Here is a 20,608-nt window from a genome sequence, read left to right on the forward strand (position 1 = left end):
TAAACTACCTCATTTTATAATCAATACCCCATTCTATTGTCAATACTTCTTGAAGTACCTAATTTTATAGTCGATACCCCATAAACTACCTCATTTTATAATCAATACCCCATAAACTACCTAATTTTATAGTCGATACCCCATAAACTACCTCATTTTATAATCAATACCCCATAAACTACCTAATTTTATAGTCGATACCCCATAAACTACCTCATTTTATAATCAATACCCCATAAACTACCTCATTTTATAGTCGATACCCCATAAACTACCCCATTTTATAATCAATACCCCATAAACTACCCCAATTTATAGTCAATACCCCATAAACTACCTCATTTTATAGTCAATACTCCATAAACTACCCCATTTTATAGTCCATACTTCACAAATTTTTACATAAAACGTAGTTGAAAAACGCTATTAATGTGTGCCTCATTATACCGCCGATACCCCACAAAGTGTCTCCGTGTTTTATGGTCAATACCCCGCAAACTCGTTTAGAAGTCGCCCCTTTTTCAATCAATACTAAAAAAATGTTTTTAACATCTATATATCTAACGGGTTTTTACAACCTTCTCGAATTTATGGTAAATGAAAAATAATTTTTCACGGTTCGCCTCATTTTATCGTCAAAAATACCTCATTTCAAAGTTGATACCCCCTTAACTACCATATTTGTAGTTTATATAAAAGAAAGTACATCATTTTATATTAAATAGTATACAAAAGGCGTCATTCTGTCGGTGATACCCCACAAAGTTTTTCGTTTTATAGTCGATACCCCACAAATTCGTTTAGTAAATCGCCCCTTTTTGAGTCGAATGTCTTTTATATTCGATATCTAATAGTTTTACCTCATTTCTGAATTAATACCCGACAAAGTGCCTCGATTTCAAGCCAATACCTCCCCATCGTTTCCTCAAATCCTATCTGTCCATAGGTTGTTACCCCACAAAAACTGTCTCATTGTCAAAAAATTGCCTCATTTTATAGGAAACCTCGTTTCGTAAACTAATACTCCACCAATTACCTCATTCTATAGTCGAACTCGATTTTTGACAATCTTCTTCTCTTTTATAACCAACAATTCGCAATATTCGTCTATGGTTTGAGCCCCGGTCGTATTAACCCACAAAATAAATTGTTTATAGATAACTTTTCATATTTGGATTAAAAATTTTGTTTTTTCTCCCTCCAGTCCGTCTGGATGTACTTTTTGGGGGAAAAAACCTTGGTCCCGTAAGAAAAAGATCTTATGGCAATTGGGTACTTTGGTCGGCGCCCCCGTAGGTATAGCTCTAGTCGCAGGCATAACAGTTCCAGCTATGGTTATAGGTGAGTCAATCGACGACAAACATAAAACAATCACCCTGTATATAAATATATATATATATATATACATTTTTTTTACAGGCATTCCAGTTTGGGTCGGTAGAAAACTCTTCACTAGGTACAAGTCTTCAGGTAAACATAAAAGGAACGCCGCCATCGTCGGGGGAGTTGTGGCATCGGTAAGTTTTCCTTTACTTCACAACTAAATTTTTCTATAAACAACTTTAATTTATTGAACAACAATATTTCGAATCCCCCTCGTAGACATAGATTCATTGATAAATCGATCGTAGTATTAGACTATTTTAAATACACGCGTGTATTGTTGTACATCTAGTTGTAAGGGGTTCGAGTATTGTAGCCACCTATTAACTAGTAGCTGAACTAATAATAACGGGTACTAATTTTATCGAAGATTTCTTCAGTCGATTTTGTTTGATTAAACGACATCTATGTTTTAATAGACGAACTTGATAATATTTCTACTTTTTTGAGGATTTTGATGAAATTCGAATATCAATTGGTATTTACTTATTCACATTTTTTCTGACCCGCGTCGTTATCTTCATGTTTTTAGTGTCAAAATAATCAGATTCTGTTGCAAAAATTTTATTTTTTCTGTTCTAATTCACTTTTGGAACGATAATAATCAATCGATGTTACGAAGGTACCGTTTAGGTTGTATTATAACCGCCATTAAAATAAGGTGAAACTATACGCGCCGTTGCCAAGTTTAATTTTATTTCAGCGATTATCGGATTATTGCATATTTGTTGTAAATTATCGTTTTTATGGAAATTTACGAATAGAAACAAAAAAATTTCGTTTTTATTTTCTGTTTAATTGACGATTTAGTCGATTTTTCGACAAGAAAAATGATTTTAGACGAAAAAAATCGATTTTTTCCTCGCATTGCAGCCTTCGTAATAAATTTAACGGATACTCGCCGTTGCCAAGTTTAATTTTATTTCAGCGATTATCGGAATTGCATATTTGTTGTAAATTATCGTTTTTATGGAAATTTACGAATAGAAACAAAAAAATTTCGTTTTTATTTTCTGCTTAATTGACGATTTAGTCGATTTTTCGACAAGAAAAATGATTTTAGACGAAAAAAATCGATTTTTTCCTCGCATTGCAGCCTTCGTAATAAATTTAACGGATACTCGCCGTTGCCAAGTTTAATTTTATTTCAGCGATTATCGGAATTGCATATTTGTTGTAAATTATCGTTTTTATGGAAATTTACGAATAGAAACAAAAAAATTTCGATTTTATTTTCTGCTTAATTGACGATTTAGTCGATTTTTCGACAAGAAAAATGATTTTAGACGAAAAAAATCGATTTTTTCCTCCCATTGTAGGCTACGTAATAAATTTAACGGATACGCGCCGTTGCCAAGTTTAATTTTATTTCAGCGATTATCGGAAATATAAATAAAAATAAAAATTTTCGTAATTTTTATTATAAATTATCGTTTTTTTCAATATTTTTCAAATTCAATCCACATTTTATCGTATTTCCATTTTTATAACGTCGACGTTAATATTTCCGGTTTACCCCAAACTCCATGCGATACAACCCTCATCCCACCCTGTTAATTTCCACCTGACGACGGCGTGCACGTAAGGGCGTCCAGACCTGGAGGTTACAGCGACGCGTCGACGAAATAACGATCAATACGGGAACGGCGACGAGATCCCCCGGTGCAGATTCTGCCGCACGGACAATTTTCCGGGTTTTATTCACTTTCTTTCGCCCTCGATTCACTTTTTCCTTCGAATTTCCCGATATATATTTTATGTAATCCAAAAAAAAAAAAAAATGTACCGATACATGAAAATCTCATAAAATTCGTGGTGATTTCAATTTTTTCTATTATATTTTCCCATATAAGCGCCTATCGTTAATGGACAAAATTTTTTGACACATCGATTTCGTGCTCATCCGTCAAATTGATTCTGTCATAAGATAGCAGAGATCGTTCATGATTTCAATCACTTTGTATCAACATTTTCAATCACATTCGTACTAAAAACATCTGAAATTGGACAAATTCGTACTAAAAACATCTGGAATTGGACAAATTCGTACTAAAAACATCTGAAATAGGACAGATTCGTACTAAAAACATCTGGAATTGGACAAATTCGTACTAAAAACATCTGGAATTGGACAAATTCGTACTAAAAACATCTGGAATTGGACAAATTCGTACTAAAAACATCTGGAATTGGACAAATTCGTACTAAAAACATCTGAAATTGGACAAATTCGTACTAAAAACATCTGGAATTGGACAAATTCGTACTAAAAACATCTGAAATTGGACAAATTCGTACTAAAAACATCTGAAATAGGACAGATTCGTACTAAAAACATCTGGAATTGGACAAATTCGTACTAAAAACATCTGGAATTGGACAAATTCGTACTAAAAACATCTGAAATTGGACAAATTCGTACTAAAAACATCTGGAATTGGACAAATTCGTACTAAAAACATCTGAAATAGGACAGATTCGTACTAAAAACATCTGGAATTGGACAAATTCGTACTAAAAACATCTGGAATTGGACAAATTCGTACTAAAAACATCTGGAATTGGACAAATTCGTACTAAAAACATCTGAAATTGGACAAATTCGTACTAAAAACATCTGGAATTGGACAAATTCGTACTAAAAACATCTGAAATAGGACAGATTCGTACTAAAAACATCTGGAATTGGACAAATTCGTACTAAAAACATCTGGAATTGGACAAATTCGTACTAAAAACATCTGAAATAGGACAGATTCGTACTAAAAACATCTGGAATTGGACAAATTCGTACTAAAAACATCTGGAATTGGACAAATTCGTACTAAAAACATCTGGAATTGGACAAATTCGTACTAAAAACATCTGAAATTGGACAAATTCGTACTAAAAACATCTGAAATAGGACAAAAAACATCTGAAATAAGACAGATTCGTACTAAAAACATCTGGAATTGGACAAATTCGTACTAAAAACATCTGAAATAGGACAAATTCGTACTAAAAACATCTGGAATTGGACAAATTCGTACTAAAAACATCTGAAATTGGACAAATTCGTACTAAAAACATCTGAAATAGGACAGATTCGTACTAAAAACATCTGGAATTGGACAAATTCGTACTAAAAACATCTGGAATTGGACAAATTCGTACTAAAAACATCTGGAATTGGACAAATTCGTACTAAAAACATCTGGAATTGGACAAATTCGTACTAAAAACATCTGGAATTGGACAAATTCGTACTAAAAACATCTGGAATTGGACAAATTCGTACTAAAAACATCTGAAATTGGACAAATTCGTACTAAAAACATCTGGAATTGGACAAATTCGTACTAAAAACATCTGAAATAGGACAGATTCGTACTAAAAACATCTGGAATTGGACAAATTCGTACTAAAAACATCTGGAATTGGACAAATTCGTACTAAACATCTGGAATTGGACAAATTCGTACTAAAAACATCTGGAATTGGACAAATTCGTACTAAAAACATCTGGAATTGGACAAATTCGTACTAAACATCTGGAATTGGACAAATTCGTACTAAAAACATCTGGAATTGGACAAATTCGTACTAAAAACATCTGAAATTGGACAAATTCGTACTAAAAACATCTGAAATAGGACAGATTCGTACTAAAAACATCTGAAATTGGACAAATTCGTACTAAAAACATCTGGAATTGGACAAATTCGTACTAAAAACATCTGAAATAGGACAGATTCGTACTAAAAACATCTGGAATTGGACAAATTCGTACTAAAAACATCTGAAATAGGACAAAAAACATCTGAAATAGGACAGATTCGTACTAAAAACATCTGGAATTGGACAAATTCGTACTAAAAACATCTGAAATAGGACAAATTCGTACTAAAAACATCTGGAATTGGACAAATTCGTACTAAAAACATCTGAAATTGGACAAATTCGTACTAAAAACATCTGGAATTGGACAAATTCGTACTAAAAACATCTGGAATTGGACAAATTCGTACTAAAAACATCTGGAATTGGACAAATTCGTACTAAACATCTGGAATTGGACAAATTCGTACTAAAAACATCTGGAATTGGACAAATTCGTACTAAAAACATCTGAAATTGGACAAATTCGTACTAAAAACATCTGGAATTGGACAAATTCGTACTAAAAACATCTGAAATTGGACAAATTCGTACTAAAAACATCTGGAATTGGACAAATTCGTACTAAAAACATCTGAAATAGGACAGATTCGTACTAAAAACATCTGGAATTGGACAAATTCGTACTAAAAACATCTGGAATTGGACAAATTCGTACTAAAAACATCTGGAATTGGACAAATTCGTACTAAACATCTGGAATCGGACAAATTCGTACTAAAAACATCTGGAATTGGACAAATTCGTACTAAAAACATCTGAAATTGGACAAATTCGTACTAAAAACATCTGGAATTGGACAAATTCGTACTAAAAACATCTGGAATTGGACAAATTCGTACTAAAAACATCTGAAATTGGACAAATTCGTACTAAAAACATCTGGAATTGGACAAATTCGTACTAAAAACATCTGAAATAGGACAGATTCGTACTAAAAACATCTGGAATTGGACAAATTCGTACTAAAAACATCTGAAATTGGACAAATTCGTACTAAAAACATCTGGAATTGGACAAATTCGTACTAAAAACATCTGGAATTGGACAAATTCGTACTAAAAACATCTGGAATTGGACAAATTCGTACTAAAAACATCTGGAATTGGACAAATTCGTACTAAAAACATCTGAAATTGGACAAATTCGTACTAAAAACATCTGGAATTGGACAAATTCGTACTAAAAACATCTGAAATAGGACAGATTCGTACTAAAAACATCTGGAATTGGACAAATTCGTACTAAAAACATCTGGAATTGGACAAATTCGTACTAAAAACATCTGAAATAGGACAGATTTGTACTAAAAATATCTGGAATTGGACAAATTCGTACTAAAAACATCTGGAATTGGACAAATTCGTACTAAAAACATCTGGAATTGGAAATAACGTCACGAGATCCGGTATATACGAGGCGCGATGGAAAAGTACGGAAAAATTTTTTTTTCGTCGTCGCATCGTCGAAAAGGGTTTCAAATAAATAAAATCGACACAATTCGGTACGAATGAAATAGTTTAATAAGCAATCCACGAATTACATTAAATATAAGACGAAATTTTTTTTTTTTTTTTTTCTTCATATATATAAATATATATCACTTAATGTTGAGCTTTTAACGCCACGTCCGCGTCCAGCAAACCCTCGTCGAACAAATCTCTGAGCAATTCCAACAAACGTTCCTCCATTTGCGCGTTACCGATCGCCAGATCCACCGAACCGATACACAGCAACAGAGCCAACAATTGCGATTTCCTGAAATCCCCGTCGAGTTTCTTTCTGTCGTATCCCAATTCGGTTTCGACGTCGAGCTTCAATTTCCCGCAATTTTCCGTCAAACAACTCCAATAGCCGTCCAACAGGGATCCGGTGTGGAGTCTGCGGAGTTCGGCCGGCACGCTGCTGTTCAACAACAAAGCCAAATCGTTGGTCGGTCTACTGTAAGTCACCATTTGCCAATCGAGTATGGCGCATTCGCAATTCTCTTCGCCGCCTCTGAACATCAAATTGTTGCACCAAAAATCCGTGTGCGTTATCAGCGCTATCGGTTCTTCCGGCGCCAACAGCTTCTCGATTATATCCTTGGTGCGGCATCGGAGACGGTCCAGAGCCGCCAGAACTTCCTCCAGACCTGCCCTCCGCTCCAAAAATCGGGCCAGTTGAGGTAGACCGCGTTCCACTAATTGTTGGTACGAATCGGACGCCCTGTTCGTTTGGAATAGGAAGGGGTAGCGTTCCGTTATCGATTTTCCTTCTTTGATTTTTGTGCATAGCGACAAGGCGTGCACGCGCGCTATCGCTTCCACGGCCGCTTTCGTTTGGCGTAGCGTTAAACCTCTGGCGAAATCGGCGCTCCTGTAACCCAATTTTTTTATATTTTCCAATATCAGGACGGATTCCGGCGGCGTCGGTTCCGGATCGTTCGTTCCTGCAACCGGAAAAAACAAAAAAGAAAAATGTGCGATTTTAAGCGACGATATTACGATTACCTGCCGTATAATGTGCGTAATAACATTTCGGTATCGGAAGTCGGACGTCTTCGCCGTTGGCCGCATTCAATCTAAATTCTTCTAAATCCGGCACCACCTAATTCAAAAAATCAAATACGGTCGTTTAAAATCGTTATTAACTAGCGACACGCCACGCCACGCCACTTCTAAACCTCAACGTCACGACGATCCAATCGTATTAGAGTGCGCATTTGGCAACATGGCGATGACGGTCAGTTTATTATGACGAAATGGCTGAAAAAATATCCAGAATGTCGCCGGGACGTCGTTGAGCGCTCAAACTAACTTGGGAGCATTCAAATCTTACAGTTTGGTCGGTGAAATTGGAAGCGCGACGTGTCTATCAGATGGCGCTGTAGTTCGACGACTTTTTTTGTGTAAAATTCTGCCGCAAATTGAAAATCGCCAAACTTTAGATCGATGAAAATTTTTTTTCAAACAGTACCGGCTTGACGGTTTTCATCGGCGGACGAGTTTTTACCCGATAATCGATTCGTTTTAAAGATAATCGAGATTTTCGTGTTTCTAACTATATTTAAAGGTTGTTGCGAGGGGGCGGGCGATAAATTTCGACACTTTTCTAACCGTCAAAGACGAAAATCACTAAATCTCGTGTAAAAATCCGCGCATTTGGCAACATGGCGATGACAGTTAGTTTATTATGACAAAATGGCTGAAAAAATATCCAGAATGTCGCCGGGACGTCGTTGAGCGCTCAAACTAACTTGGGAGCATTCAAATCTTACAGTTTGGTCGGTGAAATTGGAAGCGCGACGTGTCTATCAGAGGGCGCTGTAGTTCGACGACTTTTTTTGTGTAAAATTCTGCCGCAAATTGAAAATCGCCAAACTTTAGATCGATGAAAATTTTATTCAAACAGTACCGGCTTGACGGTTTTCATCGGCGGACGAGTTTTTACCCGATAATCGATTCGTTTTAAAGATAATCGAGATTTTCGTGTTTCTAACTATATTTAAAGGTTGTTGCGAGGGGGCGGGCGATAAATTTCGACACTTTTCTAACCGCCAAAGACGAAAATCACTAAATTTGGCAACATGGCGATGACAGTTAGTTTATTATGACAAAATGGCAGAAAAAATATCCAGAATGTCGCCGGGACGTCGTTGAGCGCTCAAACTAACTTGGGAGCATTCAAATCTTACAGTTTGGTCGGTGAAATTGGAAGCGCGACGTGTCTATCAGATGGCGCTGTAGTTCGACGACTTTTTTTGTGTAAAATTCTGCCGCAAATTGAAAATCGCCAAACTTTAGATCGATGAAAATTTTTTTCAAACAGTACCGGCTTGACGGTTTTCATCGGCGGACGAGTTTTTACCCGATAATCGATTCGTTTTAAAGATAATCGAGATTTTCGTATTTCTAACTATATTTAAAGGTTGTTGCGAGGGGGCGGGCGATAAATTTCGACACTTTTCTAACCACCAAAGACGAAAATCACTAAATCTCGTGTAAAAATCCGCGCATTTGGCAACATGGCGATGACAGTTAGTTTATTATGACAAAATGGCTGAAAAAATATCCAGAATGTCGCCGGGACGTCGTTGAGCGCTCAAACTAACTTGGGAGCATTCAAATCTTACAGTTTGGTCGGTGAAATTGGAAGCGCGACGTGTCTATCAGATGGCGCTGTAGTTCGACGACTTTTTTTGTGTAAAATTCTGCCGCAAATTGAAAATCGCCAAACTTTAGATCGATTAAATTTTTTTTTCAAACAGTACCGGCTTGACGGTTTTCATCGGCGGACGAGTTTTTACCCGATAATCGATTCGTTTTAAAGATAATCGAGATTTTTCGTATTTCTAACTATATTTAAAGGTTGTTGCGAGGGGGCGGGCGATAAATTTCGACACTTTTCTAACCGCCAAAGACGAAAATCACTAAATCTCGTGTAAAAATCCGCGCATTTGGCAACATGGCGATGACAGTTAGTTTATTATGACAAAATGGCTGAAAAAATATCCAGAATGTCGTCGGGACGTCGTTGAGCGCTCAAACTAACTTGGGAACATTCAAATCTTACAGTTTGGTCGGTGAAATTGGAAGCGCGACGTGTCTATCAGAGGGCGCTGTAGTTCGACGACTTTTTTTGTGTAAAATTCTGCCGCAAATTGAAAATCGCCAAACTTTAGATCGATGAAAATTTTTTTTCAAACAGTACCGGCTTGACGGATTTCATCGGCGGACGAGTTTTTACCCGATAATCGATTCGTTTTAAAGATAATCGAGATTTTCGTATTTCTAACTATATTTAAAGGTTGTTGCGAGGGGGCGGGCGATAAATTTCGACACTTTTCTAACCACCAAAGACGAAAATCACTAAATCTCGTGTAAAAATCCGCGCATTTGGCAACATGGCGATGACAGTTAGTTTATTATGACAAAATGGCTGAAAAAATATCCAGAATGTCGCCGGGACGTCGTTGAGCGCTCAAACTAACTTGGGAGCATTCAAATCTTACAGTTTGGTCGGTGCAATTGGAAGCGCGACGTGTCTTATCAGATGGCGCTGTAGTTCGACGACTTTTTTTGTGTAAAATTCTGCCGCAAATTGAAAATCGCCAAACTTTAGATCGATTAAATTTTTTTTTCAAACAGTACCGGCTTGACGGTTTTCATCGGCGGACGAGTTTTTACCCAATAATCGATTCGTTTTAAAGATAATCGAGATTTTCGTGTTTCTAACTATATTTAAAGGTTGTTGCGAGGGGGCGGGCGATAAATTCCGACACTTTTCTATCCGCCAAAGACGAAAATCACTAAATTTGGCAACATGGCGATGACAGTTAGTTTATTATGACAAAATGGCAGAAAAAATATCCAGAATGTCGCCGGGACTTGGAGGAAACATCGTTGAACGGTCGTACTAACTTGGGGGCATTCAAATCTAACAGTTTGGTCGGTGAAATTGGAAGCGCGACGTGTCTATCAGATGGCGCTGTAGTTCGACGACTTTTTTTGTGTAAAATTCTGCCGCAAATTGAGAATCGTCAAACTTTAGATCGATGAAAATTTTTTTTTTCAAACAGTACCGGCTTGACGGTTTTCATCGACGGACGAGTTGTAAAGATAACCGATATTTTCGTGTTTCTAACTATATTTAAAGGTTGTTGTGCGCCAAAGACGAAAATCACTTACTTGCGTGTAAAATTTGATTTCCCTAAGATCGAATTGGGCTTCGGTAACGAAAAATCTACTGAACGGATCTTGCGGCAAAAGTTTTATTATGAAACATACGGTGTGCGTCGTTCCGGCGGCTTCTTCCCTGGAACGGAATCGAAAAAAATAAAAAAAATCCGTTTTACGGCACAAACGGGCGACACGGAGTTATCCCACTAAAACGACGCGTGTTTTATACATTCGATACCGGTTCTATTTTATATACGATTTGCTTTTCTAGAATATTCGGTTTCGAGGCAATCCGTAACTCGATTATCGAAATATCGGGGCGGGTTGTATATTTGAACCGTGCGCTGGTTTAGTGGGACGATCGGAAATGAAGGAAAAAAGAAGAAATAAAAGATTTACCTCAATTTGTATTGAACGGCGACAGCTAAAATATCGCTAAGGACACTTTCGCCGCTTTCGCAACCCGGCCGTATCGAATGATCTAGAACGGTTATAGTTGGATCCAATATATCTTTGTGGTGTTGTTTGACGACGGCTCGAAGCCATTCATCTTTTACGGGCCAATCGATGCCACTGACCGAATCTTCTTCGCTATCGGACATTTTTCTTTAACCACCAATTGACTCGATCGTATTTTATTGAATGCTGAAATCAGGTTATTCTATTCGTTGATGGACATCAATCGATTTATTAGAACATAAATAGACAAAAATTGACATCAATCGACTTCTATAGGACATCATTCGACTTGGATGGACATCAATCGACTTATTAGAACATTAATAGACAAAAATTGACATCAATCTACTTCTATAGGACATCATTCGACTTGGATGGACATCAATCGACTTATTAGAACATAGACAAAAATTGACATCAATCTACTTCTATAGGACATCATTCGACTTCTATAGGACATCATTCGACTTGGATGGACATCAATCGACTTATTAGAACATAAATAGACAAAAATTGACATCAATCGACTTCTATAGGACATCATTCGACTTGGATGGACATCAATCGACTTATTAGAACATTAATAGACAAAAATTGACATCAATCTACTTCTATAGGACATCATTCGACTTGGATGGACATCAATCGACTTATTAGAACATAGACAAAAATTGACATCAATCTACTTCTATAGGACATCATTCGACTTCTATAGGACATCATTCGACTTGGATGGACATCAATCGACTTATTAGAACATAAATAGACAAAAATTGACATCAATCGACTTCTATAGGACATCATTCGACTTGGATGGACATCAATCGACTTATTAGAACATTAATAGACAAAAATTGACATCAATCGACTTCTATAGGACATCATTCGACTTGGATGGACATCAATCGACTTATTAGAACATAGACAAAAATTGACATCAATCTACTTCTATAGGACATCATTCGACTTCTATAGGACATCATTCGCCTTCAATAGACATAATTCGACTTATTAGAACATAAATAGACAAAAATTGACATCAATCGACTTCTATAGGACATCATTCGACTTGGATGGACATCAATCGACTTATTAGAACATAAATAGACAAAAATTGACATCAATCGACTTCTATAGGACATCATTCGACTTGGATGGACATCAATCGACTTATTAGAACATAAATAGACAAAAATTGACATCAATCGACTTCTATAGGACATCATTCGACTTGGATGGACATCAATCGACTTATTAGAACATAAATAGACAAAAATTGACATCAATCGACTTCTATAGGACATCATTCGACTTGGATGGACATCAATCGACTTATTAGAACATAGACAAAAATTGACATCAATCTACTTCTATAGGACATCATTCGACTTGGATGGACATCAATCGATTTATTAGAACATTAATAGACAAAAATTGACATCAATCGACTTCTATAGGACATCATTCGACTTGGATGGACATCAATCGACTTATTAGAACATAAATAGACAAAAATTGACATCAATCGACTTCTATAGGACATCATTCGACTTGGATGGACATCAATCGACTTATTAGAACATAAATAGACAAAAATTGACATCAATCGACTTCTATAGGAGACATCATTCGACTTCAATAGACATCAATCTACTTCTATAGGACATCATTCGACTTGGATGGACATCAATCGACTTATTAGAACATAAATAGACAAAAATTGACATCAATCTACTTCTATAGGACATCATTCGACTTGGATGGACATCAATCGACTTATTAGGACATAAATAGACAAAAATTGACATCAATCGACTTCTATAGGACATCATTCGACTTGGATGGACATCAATCGACTTATTAGAACATTAATAGACAAAAATTGACATCAATCGACTTCTATAGGACATCATTCGACTTGGATGGACATCAATCGACTTATTAGAACATTAATAGACAAAAATTGACATCAATCTACTTCTATAGGACATCATTCGACTTGGATGGACATCAATCGACTTATTAGAACATTAATAGACAAAAATTGACATCAATCGACTTCTATAGGACATCATTCGACTTGGATGGACATCAATCGACTTATTAGAACATAAATAGACAAAAAATGACATCAATCTACTTCTATAGGACATCATTCGACTTCTATAGGACATCATTCGACTTGGATGAACATCAATGACTTGGATGGACATCAATCGACTTATTAGAACATAAATAGACAAAAATTGACATCAATCGACTTCTATAGGACATCATTCGACTTGGATGGACATCAATCGACTTATTAGAACATAGACAAAAATTGACATCAATCTACTTCTATAGGACATCATTCGACTTCTATAGGACATCATTCGACTTGGATGAACATCAATCGACTTGGATGGACATCAATCGACTTATTAGAACATAAATAGACAAAAATTGACATCAATCGACTTCTATAGGAGACATCATTCGACTTCAATAGACATCAATCTACTTCTATAGGACATCATTCGACTTGGATGGACATCAATCGACTTATTAGAACATAAATAGACAAAAATTGACATCAATCTACTTCTATAGGACATCATTCGACTTGGATGGACATCAATCGACTTATTAGGACATAAATAGACAAAAATTGACATCAATCGACTTCTATAGGACATCATTCGACTTGGATGGACATCAATCGACTTATTAGAACATTAATAGACAAAAATTGACATCAATCGACTTCTATAGGACATCATTCGACTTGGATGGACATCAATCGACTTATTAGAACATAAATAGACAAAAATTGACATCAATCGACTTCTATAAGACATCATTCGACTTGGATGGACATCAATCGACTTATTAGAACATAAATAGACAAAAATTGACATCAATCGACTTCGATAGGACATCATTCGACTTCAATAGACATAATTCGACTTATTAGAACATAAATAGACAAAAATTGACATCAATCGACTTCTATAGGACATCATTCGACTTGGATGGACATCAATCGACTTATTAGAACATAAATAGACAAAAATTGACATCAATCGACTTCTATAAGACATCATTCGACTTGGATGGACATCAATCGACTTATTAGAACATAAATAGACAAAAATTGACATCAATCGACTTCGATAGGACATCATTCGACTTCAATAGACATAATTCGACTTATTAGAACATAAATAGACAAAAATTGACATCAATCGACTTCTATAGGACATCATTCGACTTGGATGGACATCAATCGACTTATTAGAACATAAATAGACAAAAATTGACATCAATCGACTTCTATAAGACATCATTCGACTTGGATGGACATCAATCGACTTATTAGAACATAAATAGACAAAAATTGACATCAATCGACTTCGATAGGACATCATTCGACTTCAATAGACATAATTCGACTTATTAGAACATAAATAGACAAAAATTGACATCAATCGACTTCTATAGGACATCATTCGACTTGGATGGACATCAATCGACTTCTATAGGACATCATTCGACTTCTCAATAGACATAATTCGACTTTTATGGACATCAATCGACTTCAATAGACCACAATTGATATAAATAGACAAAAATCGACATCTATATACAATGAACGTTACTGATGTCCTTTTAACCTGTGCAGTCATACCTTTACAGGTAATCCCTCCGGTGTTCGGTTTATTTAAGAGAGAATTTGCGATAATCAAATTTGGCATTTGAATTAGACGCAAATTAATTTATGAATTATTTGGAAAAAACTTTTCCTATTTTTATAGTAGATGGTGTTGTACGTTTCACGAGTAGAATTTGAGGTTATGTCGGTCAGTCAGCGCAGTCCATTGGTGGTGTTCGGTTTGATGCACGTCGCTTATATTCTCAGTAAAATTTAATCCGTTTTTTCTTTTTTTTTTTTTTAACCTCGAAAAAGTTAATTTAGTCAATTAAAAGATGCGTCGTGTATGGTTTTAATGACGCCAGACTATTTTTCGAAAAAAATGATATTTCGAATATTTTATCACTAAACCACTGATGTAATTATGAAACTACCCAAAAAATTTCAAAATATCCATAATACATCGATTCGGAGTTGATAATATTTTTTGGACGACCCTATATATATTTATCATATAATATGAAGTATTTAAATAAACGTTAAAGTTGTAAAATGATTTCTTTATAATCTCGAAATTTTTATAAATATCGAAATTTGATTTAAATTTTTTTTGAACACGTCCCGTATCGAATTAACATGAAAAGTATCGTATTTATGACTTATTATACAAAAATAATTTGTTTCTAATTGAATGACTCATCGTTTCGTTTAAAATTTCATAAAGTTACAGAAAAACAGAGACAATAATAATTTTATTACGATATAAAATCGTCAACAAGTCCGGTTCTGTTGAACATATTTATCCGTTTAATTAATAATTCCATTGGTATAAAAGTAATTTTGACATAACCTAATGAGTAGCGTGCACGTTAGATGGCGTTATATTTATTCTTTGTTAACTGATATAACCTCAAAACTACTCGATATACTTACTTTGTTTTTTATTAAACGTAAAATTTACGGTTATGTAGAAATAATAATTGAAACAGAAGAAGAAAATTTAATTTAGAATTGTTGAAATGCTTATATTCGGGATACGTGCAATAATATAATACATATTCCCGTATATTTCCCACTATCACATTCGATTACCAAATTCGAACATCCACAAATTTTCGAAACTTAAAAAACAATTCCGTCAAAATCATACCTCGAATTTTTCTAATAGAGTTTCACGTTACTATGAACAAATCCGAATAAATCGTCATCGATCTTTCTAGTTGAACAGACAGAGCTACACTGGAACTGTAGACGGTGGATGTTTTCCAGTAATTGGAGGGGGGTTACTACCAGCTCCCGGAAATTCGTTAGGTAGAAGGGAGTGACACGTATGCGCAGTAGTATAATACAGAATCGGACTCACCAAATTGATAAAATTGTACGAGTTATTTATATATGTATACAGGGGAACGTGCTAACAACCAAAACGATAACGAACGTTTAGGTTAGGTTCAAATTTTTTTTTTTATTTTATTTTTTTTTATTATAGGTATTAGTATCTCCCATTTTGGCCGGTTTAGCTGTAGGTATCGGGGTACCAATTTTACTATTTTACGTGTACGGCGTCGTACCTGTGTCTTTATGTCGTTCGGGAGGTTGCGGCGGTTCTACTTCTTCGGAAGATTCGAACGTAATCACTTCAAGAGCTGCCGATGCAACTTCGATAGATGCGGTCAGCACCAAAGGACCTAATCCTTCAATAGGGGAAGCCAGTCTATCACTCGCTAGCGGTAGTCAAGTACTTAGAGATATAGACAGGTAAAAAAAATTTTTTTTTTGTTATCAATTTATATTGTCGTTTCCTCATTTTTGGTACTACTTTTAAAATCCGGCAACGTTGTTTAAATGACACCCGTCAAGTTTTAACCTAACCTAAAAATCAGTAATTATGATGTGTAATGGACATTTGAACTACTTTCGAGTGTTTTTTTTTTGTATTTTTATGTGATTTAAAGTTTACGTTTGATTAAAACGAATTTGTACTTAGGTTTTATTTAAATTTTAACGTGATTTGTTGTACGTTCGGTATTTTAACGTAGTTTTCGTGCGTGAATGTCAATTATATCATTTGTGTTTACGAAGAAACAAAATCTATCCTCATACTGTTTGATTTAAGAAGAAAATTATTATATTCGTATGTATTATGGTTAGAGTACTGTAAATTATACAAATTCGAAAGAATTTAATATTCATATATAAAAACTAACCTAACTTTGTCACGTCTACGATTTCTCGAAAATATTTAACATGTCTTGAACGTTTTATTATCGATTTACAGAGAATCCGCTAGTACAGTTGCTTTAGCCGGTAGTTTAAATCAAGCCGGTCAAAGATTAGAAGTCCAAGCGGATCTAGCATCCGCACAGAGGTTCAGCCTTAGCAGTTTAAGCGAATCGATGAATGCAAGTATAACAGACGATGCGGGAGCTAGTGTTAGGGCTTTAGCAGGATCAATGCTAAATTATAAGGTACTCCGAACCCTTTTATTTAACATATTTCAAATGGTATTGTTGAATTATTATAATTACAGGCTCCGGGTAGTGATTCTTGTAGTTGTATTACCACAGAAGACTGTACGTCAGAAAGAGTAAGATTCGATGATAACGTCAGTTTTATAACGTCTTCTCAAGCTGAGAAAACTAGCATCGGTAGCAGTTGTAGCTTTCGAGCAAGATGTGCCACGATGTATGCACTTTCAAAATCCAATGCCGCTGACAAAGTGAGTTTTTGACCATTTTTTTTTATCAATTTATATACGTATGTGGATAATAAAAAGGAAAACTTGTGTTATAGATCAGCGATACCCTTAGCAACGACAGTGTGTGCATAGAAATAGACGAAAAGCCGAAGAAATATTTTTCGCAGGCAGCTATATTACGCAGTCAATTTTTCCATTCCATAAACGATGGTAAACCGACTACCAAAAGTCTTGACGATAAAACCATCATCGAAGTATCCAATGAAACGTTGGATAAACAATCACAACCGCTTATAGTCACCGAAAATGGACCTGCCATCGTTAAACTATCGTCGTCTTTGAATTTCGAAAATTCCAAATTATAGTTACCTTCTATAGATATGAAAAATTTTCTTGCCAAGACTGACGATACGGGGTACATAAGTTGCGGTTTTAACAAAAAAAATAAAAAATATGTTGAGGTATATTCATTCGATTAACTTTTTATTCGTTCCGGGGAGAGATTTATTGGGAAACAATCAAGTTATTGGTAATTTTTTTAATTAAAATTTGATTTTTAAGTCATATTTTCATCGAAACGTCTCACTTTAACCGTATTATGGTGTTGCACTGAAATCGGTTCTTTTTAATCACAAATATCCACTTTTATGTATATTTCTTTTATATAAAAATATTTTTCCTACCTTATAATGTTCAAATTGAACATCCCATTCAATTTCCACATAATTTAATGTAATTTTTATTATATCGAATTGTAATTATTGATAATTAAAATAACAGAATGTTTTTTGCATGAAATTTAGAATAACAATCGTATAATCTTCAATCTAGTTCATCTAAATTAAATTAAAGTGCTATTTCTTGTTCTAGAGCTTTTTTTCTGGGAATAAATCAACCCATACTCACTAGAGAATGAATCTGAAGAATATTGTGGTTACGGAAACCAAATTCATCGATATAATTTCCTTCAAGATTAATCAAAGTCCCACCTTTCCTTATTTAAGTGCTATTCCTTGTTCTAGAGCTTTTTTTTGGGGAATAAATCAGCCAATATTCACTAGAGAATGAATCTGAAGAATATTGTGGTTGCGGAAACCAAATTCATCGATATAATTTCCTTCAAGATTAATCAAAGTCCCACCTTTCCTTATTTAAGTGCTATTTCTTGTTCTAGAGCTTTTTTTCTGGGAATAAATCAACCCATACTAGAGAATGAATCTGAAGAATATTGTGGTTGCGGAAACCAAATTCATCGATATAGTTTCCTTCAAGATTGATCAAAGTCCCACCTTTCCTTATTTAAGTGCTATTCCTTGTTCTAGAGCTTTTTTTTGGGGAATAAATCAGCCAATATTCACTAGAGAATGAATCTGAAGAATATTGTGGTTACGGAAACCAAATTCATCGATATAGTTTCCTTCAAGATTGTTCAAAGTCCCACCTTACCTCATTAAAGTGCTATTTATTGTTCTAGAGCTTTTTTTCTGAAGTTGAATCAGCCAATACTCACTAGAGAATGAATCTGAAGAATATTGTGGTTGCGGAAACTAAATTCATCGATATAGTTTCCTTCAAGATTGATCAAAGTCCCACCTTTCCTTATTTAAGTGCTATTCCTTGTTCTAGAGCTTTTTTTTGGGGAATAAATCAGCCAATATTCACTAGAGAATGAATCTGAAGAATATTGTGGTTGCGGAAGCCAAATTCATCGAATTTAATCATAGAATTTGGTAACGGTACCATAATGTTAAAGGTTTTCGAAAATTACCTGGTACACAGTTTGAGTTTGATTAAGGCCCCTTTTTAATCGTCGCTTTTTTACCGAATCTCCTTATACCTCAACATTGATAATATGTAAATATAACGAGTAATAATTTTTTTTATATCATACAATTTTAAAGGGGATTGTGATACGATTAAAATATTTCTTCCATTTGAACAGAAAACGTCACTCTTTCTCTTTAACCATACATAATTGTTAAATATTCGAATTTGATTAATGAAAAAATTCAATCATTTGTCCCCTTTGTTTTCCTCTTCTTTTTCATTATTTAAAAAATATTTTGCTCGTGTTTCACACTCCATTTTTCTATATGTGTATAATTTGTAAGTGTAAAATATTTTTTTTATATATATATATACATTAGCCCCCTCGTATAATATTATTTCGATGGATGAACGTCTTTCAATAATTAATAAATTTTAATATTTTGTTGACAGGACCGTTTTTCCTTCGGCTATATTTCACCTAATGTGTTTGAAGAGATTATTTTTTTAATTGTAACACCTGTAATGAAAATATATCATAAATATACCTTCAATTATCTTTTATTTTCTCGTCGTGATTGCCAGGGATAAAAAGAAAAGAAACATTTTGAAAAAATACAGGAGAAAGAAGGAATGTGATAAATAGCATCACCGTGACAGAAAACTAACACGAAAAGGAGAACGAAGGAAGAATTAAATGAACAAATAAGATGAAATAGAATAATACAAACTCTGCAAAAGCCACAAAAGACAAATGTAAGCAAGGAATACAATAAAAAACCGAAATAAACTGAGCGGAACACTTGGACATGAAAGGGAATAAGACGGAAAGAAAATAACCGAATTTACAAATCGATAAAAGGTGAATGTGACCAGGAAAAGTAAAAAAAAGAAGAGTAGAATTGCGATAGATATAGAAAAGAGTAATGAAAGAATAGTTAGAAAGAGAAATAAGAAATATGACGTACAAATAAAAAAGAATAAGAATTATAAAGTGGAGAACAGGGATATAACAACAAAAGTCATGAAAGAAAAGATAAAAGGAGAAATTACAGAAAAGGCTAAGGAAAAAAATACCAAATAAAAGGTGGGAAAGAAAAAACACAAGATAAAGACACAAACTAAAAGGAAAATGTGACATAAAGATGAAAAATAATCTCATAAAATTATAGGTTAGGTTATAAAATGAAGAAGAACATTCTAATAGTACAGAAAGCGATAAACCGACAAAAACAAGAAACTAAAAGTATAAAGTGAAGGATATACAAGGTATTAAATAAATTACTACAAAAAGAAACAGAACAATATGAAAAACGGTGAAAAAAATGAGGAAAACGATATAAGAAA

The 20,608-nt window shown here is 34.6% G+C and overlaps 2 protein-coding genes across 4 annotated transcripts in view; one reads left to right on the plus strand and one right to left on the minus strand.

Annotated features, from left to right (window-relative positions):
• The window catches only part of LOC130450176 (E3 ubiquitin-protein ligase RNF19A-like), a 37,548-nt gene extending 17,736 nt beyond the window's left edge, over positions 1-19,812 (plus strand). For both annotated transcript variants that reach the window (XM_056788407.1, XM_056788408.1), the window contains 6 exons: positions 1,205-1,341; positions 1,420-1,517; positions 16,286-16,554; positions 17,075-17,264; positions 17,327-17,515; positions 17,590-19,812. In XM_056788407.1, the coding sequence (XP_056644385.1) occupies positions 1,205-1,341; positions 1,420-1,517; positions 16,286-16,554; positions 17,075-17,264; positions 17,327-17,515; positions 17,590-17,859 (1,153 nt within the window). In that variant the 3' untranslated portion in view covers positions 17,860-19,812. The remainder of the gene's footprint in view (positions 1-1,204; positions 1,342-1,419; positions 1,518-16,285; positions 16,555-17,074; positions 17,265-17,326; positions 17,516-17,589) is intronic.
• Positions 6,544-16,054, minus strand: LOC130450178 (uncharacterized). 2 transcript variants are annotated; one of them, XM_056788409.1, is made up of 5 exons: positions 15,947-16,054; positions 11,103-11,348; positions 10,713-10,839; positions 7,536-7,632; positions 6,544-7,474 (listed from the first exon to the last, which is right to left on the minus strand). In XM_056788409.1, exons 2-5 carry the CDS (start codon positions 11,303-11,305, stop codon positions 6,648-6,650), a joined length of 1,254 nt encoding a protein of 417 aa, XP_056644387.1. In that variant the 5' UTR covers positions 11,306-11,348; positions 15,947-16,054; the 3' UTR covers positions 6,544-6,647. The 2 variants fall into 2 exon arrangements, with proteins under 2 accessions (XP_056644387.1, XP_056644388.1); XM_056788410.1 differs by having other exon boundaries at positions 15,730-16,038.
• Positions 19,813-20,608: the final 796 nt, after the last annotated feature.

The sequence above is a fragment of the Diorhabda sublineata genome, chromosome 11, assembly GCF_026230105.1.
Source record: "Diorhabda sublineata isolate icDioSubl1.1 chromosome 11, icDioSubl1.1, whole genome shotgun sequence".
Taxonomy (NCBI): domain Eukaryota; kingdom Metazoa; phylum Arthropoda; class Insecta; order Coleoptera; family Chrysomelidae; genus Diorhabda; species Diorhabda sublineata.